This window comes from Mustela lutreola, chromosome 3 (assembly GCF_030435805.1).
Source record: "Mustela lutreola isolate mMusLut2 chromosome 3, mMusLut2.pri, whole genome shotgun sequence".
Taxonomy (NCBI): Eukaryota; Metazoa; Chordata; class Mammalia; order Carnivora; family Mustelidae; genus Mustela; species Mustela lutreola.
Window position 1 is genome coordinate 23,662,331 of NC_081292.1, and position 7,150 is coordinate 23,669,480.

The 7,150-nt window shown below is 37.7% G+C and overlaps 1 protein-coding gene across 4 annotated transcripts in view; it reads left to right on the forward strand.

The window, feature by feature from the left end:
* The window catches only part of TRPS1 (transcriptional repressor GATA binding 1), a 255,702-nt gene extending 248,780 nt beyond the window's left edge, over positions 1-6,922 (forward strand). For all 4 annotated transcript variants that reach the window (XM_059165741.1, XM_059165743.1, XM_059165744.1 and 1 more), the window contains one exon: positions 216-6,922. In XM_059165741.1, coding sequence (XP_059021724.1) covers positions 216-1,277 — 1,062 coding nt within the window. In that variant the 3' untranslated portion in view covers positions 1,278-6,922. The remainder of the gene's footprint in view (positions 1-215) is intronic.
* Positions 6,923-7,150: the final 228 nt, after the last annotated feature.

The following is a 7,150-nucleotide window of genomic DNA, read 5'->3' on the forward strand; positions in this document are numbered from 1 at the left end:
TTGGACTTGATTTAATTAGGCTAAAATAGTGTGCTTTGGTGACTGCCTCTGATCCTGCTCAGGGCAAGAGGAGGAGATTTAGTAAACCTATAACGTCGAGTCCTACCCTTGCTTTGAACTTAAGTGTGGTTCATGTTTGTGAGGAATTGCTAATGAGTTTTAATGTATTTTCTCACGTTTCCCTTTTATGTATTGTACGTGTGTGTTCTCTGCAGACTCCCAGGCCTTTAAACATCATTAAACAAAACAACGGTGAGCAGATTATTAGGAGAAGGACAAGAAAGCGCCTTAACCCAGAGGCACTGCAGGCTGAGCAGCTCAACAAACAGCAGAGGGGCGGCAGCGAGGAGCAGGTCAACGGAAGCCCCTTAGAGAGGAGGTCGGAAGACCATTTAACCGAAGGTCACCAGAGAGAAATTCCGCTCCCTAGCCTGAGTAAATACGAAGCCCAGGGTTCATTGACTAAAAGCCATTCTGCTCAGCAGCCGGTCCTGGTCAGCCAAACTCTGGATATTCACAAAAGGATGCAACCTTTGCACATTCAGATAAAAAGTCCTCAGGAAAGTACTGGAGACCCAGGAAACAGTTCATCCGTGTCAGAAGGGAAAGGAAGTTCTGAGAGAGGCAGTCCCATAGAAAAGTACATGAGACCTGCAAAACACCCAAATTATTCACCACCAGGCAGCCCTATTGAAAAGTACCAGTACCCCCTTTTCGGACTTCCGTTTGTACATAATGACTTCCAGAGTGAAGCTGATTGGCTGCGGTTCTGGAGTAAATATAAGCTCTCCGTTCCTGGGAATCCGCACTACTTGAGTCACGTGCCTGGCCTACCAAATCCTTGCCAAAACTATGTGCCTTATCCCACCTTCAATCTGCCTCCTCATTTTTCAGCTGTTGGATCAGACAATGACATTCCTCTAGATTTGGCGATCAAGCATTCCAGACCTGGGCCAACTGCAAACGGTGCCTCCAAGGAGAAAACGAAGGCACCGTCCAATGTAAAAAGTGAAGGTCCCTTGAATGTAGTAAAAACAGAGAAAGTTGATAGAAGTACTCAAGATGAACTGTCCACAAAATGTGTGCACTGTGGCATTGTCTTTCTGGATGAAGTGATGTATGCTTTGCATATGAGTTGCCATGGTGACAGTGGCCCTTTCCAGTGCAGCATATGCCAGCATCTTTGCACGGACAAATACGACTTCACAACTCATATCCAGAGGGGCCTGCATAGGAACAATGCACAAGCGGAAAAAAATGGAAAACCTAAAGAGTAAAACCTTAGCACTTAGCACAATTAAATAGAAATAGGTTTTCTTGATGGGAATTCAATAGCTTGTAATGTCTTATGAAGACCTATTAAAAAAATACTTCATAGAGCCTGCCTTATCCAACATGAAATTCCCTTCTTTTATTCTTTCTTTTGATGAGTAGGTTACCGAGGTTAAAAAGTGAGACAAATGGTCAGTGAGAAGAAAAAACAATGGAAGATGGTAAATAGTCATGTTTTAGAACCTGGTTACGTCAAAAAAACCATCTTGGCAAATGGGTACTGTGGAAACGGTCCATAAGAAGTATCACCTGACTCTCATGATTATGTTTGTCGAGATGGAGATCAAACCTATCTAGAATTTTGAAAGGGTTTACATATTATGATCCTAATGCAGTATTGGGCTGGCCATGGGTCCATTTGTTCACAAACCCGGACGTTGTTGCCTAAATTTAGAAGTATCACGAAATCCTAGGCAGATGAGGAGAAATCTACTCCCCAGGGCCACGAAAGGAAAATGGCGCCTCTTCCAGCAGTCTCCTCTCATTGACCATGTTTCCGACCTAGACCTAGAAATGCGAGCCGTGGTTAGGCTTGGTGAGAGAGCAGCAGGGAAGGTGACAGCCGACGGCACGGGGATTTTGGCCGGCCCTGCCTGTACATACACATGCACACCCTCTCTGATATTTTTGTCCTTTAGATGTTCAGACTCCTTTCAAAAGTAGTCCTTTTGTCGGCAATTTAGGTTCATTTTGTCCAAATATATATGCATCTTTACAAAACAGTGTCCTCAGTGCTTACGTAGTCTTTTTTTTATTTTTTTTTTAAAGCCAGATGTTTCTTTCTCGTATGTGATAAAGCGGTCTGGATTTGTTTTTTAAGCCTCCTCTTGGTCACCAATCTCACTTGGCACGTTTTATAACTAAAGGGACCCCCCCCCCCGCCTCAGTTCAAAAAGATTAGATGGATACAAAAGTTCAGACCATGGGCTGAATTTGTTTAGAGTACATGGTATTTCTCTACAAGGTAACCTGCTGTATTATTTATTTTCTTTTGGTTAAATAGAAGTTCCAAACTTTGTGGCCAGGCAGCGTCTAAGGTTACGTTACCACAGACTGACAGTTGGTATATGTACCAGTCATTCCCTTCATTAGATTTATACAGGTTTAGTTAAGTAGCATTAAATAGGATTCTTAGAAGTCTATCTTCATAGTACTTTTAATACTTAAGGCTTTGTAAAACTATCCATGAAGGGAAAGCTCCTCAGCATAACTGCTCAGGGAAATAGGGCTACATAACTGAACATTAAGTAATTGGTTAAAGGTGCTGTTAGTCGAGCCTCAATGCTTGCTACAAGGATGTATGTACAAGGACTGACTTTAATAATTTGCATTATATTGTCCCAACCAGTAGTTTATTTTTTGCCACGGAGATGTAGAAGATATTACAAGCTACTGGATGCACTGTCAGATTAACTTATTTCATTAAAGAAGTTGGGAAAACAAATAGGAAAAAAAAAAAACTTATTTTTCTAGTAAATATTAATGTATTACATTTCAAATAATGGTGCCTGACATATTGAATAATTATTTTCTACAGTGTACGTATGCAACAAAGATACTCCATCATGCATTAGAGTCTGTTCTGGCTCTGCCTAGCTGTTTACATTTGCAAATGTAGCAAACAAGGTAATGAAGCAACTATTTCTATTGCGGTAGATACCTTTTTTGTGTGTGTGTGTGTGCATTAAAGTTGTAAACGGTAACATGAAACAAATGGAAGTTCTTGATATAATGGTATGGAAAACAAGAAGGAAATGAAAATATTTTTATGCCTACTTAGGAAAAAAAAGGGTAGCACTATTCATTCCAAGTACTTTTTTTTTTTAATTTTTAAGCTCTTAACTCACATTGTTATGCTTAAAATGATAAACATATATCCTCTTTTTATTGCTTTTGTCTATGTTTCGGATGAAACATTTCAGAAATTATTTTGATAAGCGCTGCTGGCCCCCGCAGCCCTGGTGTTTTTATTGCGTTCTGTAGCCGTGTTTGCACTCAGTTTTACAGAATTCCCAGTTGCTTTGTATTGTTTTGTTGTGTTTGGGTTTTGTTTCTTTTTCCCAGTGCCAGGTCTTTGTTCCTTCAAGTTGGATGGCAGGTAGAGTTCAAGCAGTTTGTGACTGTCGTAGTGAATGAAGTTAAAAATGTCTTTCTGATGTGTTGTCATTTCCATTCTTGCATTTTTGTTTTCATGTTAAAAACAAAAACAAAACAAAACAAAAAAAACAAAAAACAAAACAAAACAAAAAAAAAGGGAGAGAAAGAGAAGAAAAAGAAATCAGGACTAAGCCTTCAGCTTCATTTTCATTTTGAAAGGACCCTAGTCTCATCTCACCTGTCTAGCTCTACTCTTCACATAAGCTGAAATCAAGAGGTGGAGAGAGGACCTCTGACATGCAAATTATGTGATGCTGATTTATCTTTCTTAGGAATGTCAGTGAATGCATCTCAGGATGTACAGGCAGACTTGAGAGGTGGCCATTAAAGATCTCAGAAACAGAGGAGATGTCCCAAACAACAAAACAATATTTCATTTTCTTAGTAAAAAGACTAGTAACAAGGTGCACTGTGGCAACCCTTAAGCAACATTTTACATGGACTGCTCAAATCAGCAAAATGCCAGAAGTTTGGTGAACTTGGGCAATATTACAGGTATGACTCTTTGGGCAAAACTACTCCATAAACAATTTCTCCAGTGTGTCAGACACAAATAGGTTGTTCATTTTTGGCATGTATTCCTTTTTCTTTTTCTTTTTTTTTTTTTAAATCTGATTTTTGTTTTCTCAGACATAGTAGTAATGATTAGCATTGGAAAATACATATCACTATTCTTGGAATATTTATGGTCAGTCTACTTTCAGTAGAATATTCTTGGATAGCATTGACATGATAGATCTTATTCCATATTCCTTTATTATTGATTATTTTATTTTCATTTTTGTTTTCATTGTTATACATATTTTGATGGAGAAGAGGTTGGGCTTTTTTTTAAAAAATGAAAATTTATTGTAACACTAAAATACCCCTTATTTTTGGACCTTTGAAAAGCCTTTGTTCCATCTCTCAAAATACATTATAAAAATGGTTAGTTGTTATTTTTATTTGGTTTTAAGGTTTCCGAATGATTTTACCTTAAATTGTGATTTTAAATGAGCTATTTAGGTACTTATTCTTTTTTTTTAAGGACTTTGGAGATGATTTAGGAATTTTTCCCTCTTGGAAAAGGCTTCCCTATGATGAAAACTATATGCCAGCTAAAATTGTATGCCATTGAAAAACTGTCAGTCTTCTGAAATTACTTGTTTCTATTCTGAATCAAGCTTTGAGTCAAACTTTAGGTCAGGACCAGCTCATGCATTCATTCTGCCTTTTCTTACTCTTTCTTTCTCCCTCTCTCACTCATATAATAATACTGTTGTTTGGGATAGAAAAAATCATAACAAGCCAGCCCACCTTGGAAGGATGTGGATTGAGAGACACTACAGGACTCTTAGGGAATGAGAAAAGGATGGAGCTCTAACCCTTAACGTGTTCACTCTGTAGTTCAAAAGGAAAAGAGTGTGCCCATTCTTCCTACATGACATATTGAGATGTTCTTTTTAAAAAAAATCAACTTTTAAGATAGTGATGTTTTGTTCTAAACTGTTCTCTTTTAGTAAAAGTAGATTTTAGAAAACAAGCATGGGGATTCTTTTCTAAGGTAATATTAATGAGAAGAAGAAAAAAAAAGTGATTATCTTTAACAGCTCTTTGTTGAAGCCTGTGGTAGCACATTACATTTATGATTGCACATGTGCACATAATCTATTATGATCCAATGCAAATACAGCTCCAAAAATATTAAATGTATATATATTTTAAAATGCCTGAGGATATACATTTTTTTCTTAATAAATTGAAGAGTACCAATACTATTGCTACTAAAATAATTATTAGCCTTCTGCTGTGTGGCTGCAAAACATCACCAAGGTGACCCATCTTGAGATCTCTGAACTGCTGCCTATTGAGTTAGTGAACATTAACGCAATTCCAGAGTGGGGATATCTGTCATCCAGTGGTAGAAGCATGGAGGAAAGAAGCTGGTGCTCAGCTCCTGCACTGTATGCCAGCCTTTTGCCTAACGTTTACATGAGCTCACAGTCTTTGGGTTGAGGGTCATGGGAAAAATATAAAATAAAATAAAATCGAAGGCGTCTTTGTTAAGCCAGTAGGTTAGAGCTTGCTGGCCATCCCTAGATCACAGGAGAAAATGGTGGGCTTGAAAATCAACCAGAATATGAAACTAAATATGCTAACCAAAAGTAGGTACTATTAGGAGGAATCCCATCAGTAGGCAGCTGTAAATGAGAAGAGGGTAGGAGGACATGCATTGGGACTTGGAAGGGCTGTGTTACTTTCCCAAAGAAATATCCGGCCAAGGACAGAGGGATGGCTTCTTTGGAGAACACTTCCTTTCAGTTTTCCATTACTGTTTCATAGACAGCTGAGTCATGCATTCTTGATATTTAGAAATTGTCCACAACTACTGGCAGTAATTAGGACCTCTGGAAGATGCTAGGGCAGAAATGGGTGAAGTCAGGGATGAAGAAAATGTGAAATTCAACGTTGATCCCACACATGGAAACTGGACAATGTATGCTCATGTGTTGTTGGCCTTGAAAGGAAAGGTAGAGCTGTAAGCTTCACTCTGTCCTACACCAGAGAAAAGCAAGAGTAACTTTCTGTGGAAGTAACATTTTTAGCCTTCATCAGAGAAGATGGTCCTTCAAGACCCATAAGTCCCAAAACTGGATCCTGATTCTACCCCCGGTTGTTGATTTCATTTTATGACCTGCAGTAAATCACTTTTTCTTTTCGTTCCTCAGGTTCCTCACCTGTAAAATGGAAAAAATATATTAATAATAATAATATTAATAATAATAATAATGATAATGTAGTACTTGTTTTGTAAAGCACTTTGAGATCCTTGGTTGAAAGGCACCATGGGAGTGCCAAGTATTATAATATGGCCAAGGGGCTTATTTAAACTCTCAGTTCCCAAGGGCCATGAAAGGTTGGGGTCATTTTTGTTAAACATGAGCTGTAAATATCATACTAGACAGCCTGTAGTGTTGACTATGAAGAGGCAAAACTATTACAAGGCTGATAAAACAATAGTTTCTTAATGGCTACCAACAAGGCAAATATCACAATAAGAAATGCCAAATTTCTTAGGGTGGACTATTGACAACGTGGATAATTGTGGGGTGGGGTGGGGTTGGGAAACATCTCAAAATGCCAATGTAAAATTAACTTACAGCAATATTCACCAGCAGAAAATGTCTTTCATATGGAATGATTTCATGTTGCTAAAGAAAAAATTCAATTTGTAGTCCTGATTTGAATATTAGAATGTTGGCTATAATAGTTCTGTTCTTACAACACATGGAATTTTTTTTTGTTTTATTTAATTTTGTTTTTCATAGTGCATGTTCATTTCTACTCACAAACATGTTCTTGGTGTATTTCTTATGCAAACAATCTTCAGGCAGCAAAGATGTCTGTTACATCTAAACTTGAATAATAAAGTTTTACCACCAGTTATACATAATGGCGTTGGTATGGTTTATATGGATTCACTTTCATCCACACAGCAATAGGAAATACAGACCATTGTAACATATGGACAGGCTCTGATAAATTGAGATGGTGAAATCAGATCACCATTTTCGAAAATATTACTAAGATCTAAAAGGCCTGGATTCTCCTACTGATGGATCTTGTGTTAAAAAAAAAAATATATATATATATATGTACACACACACAGTTTCTTGAGGAA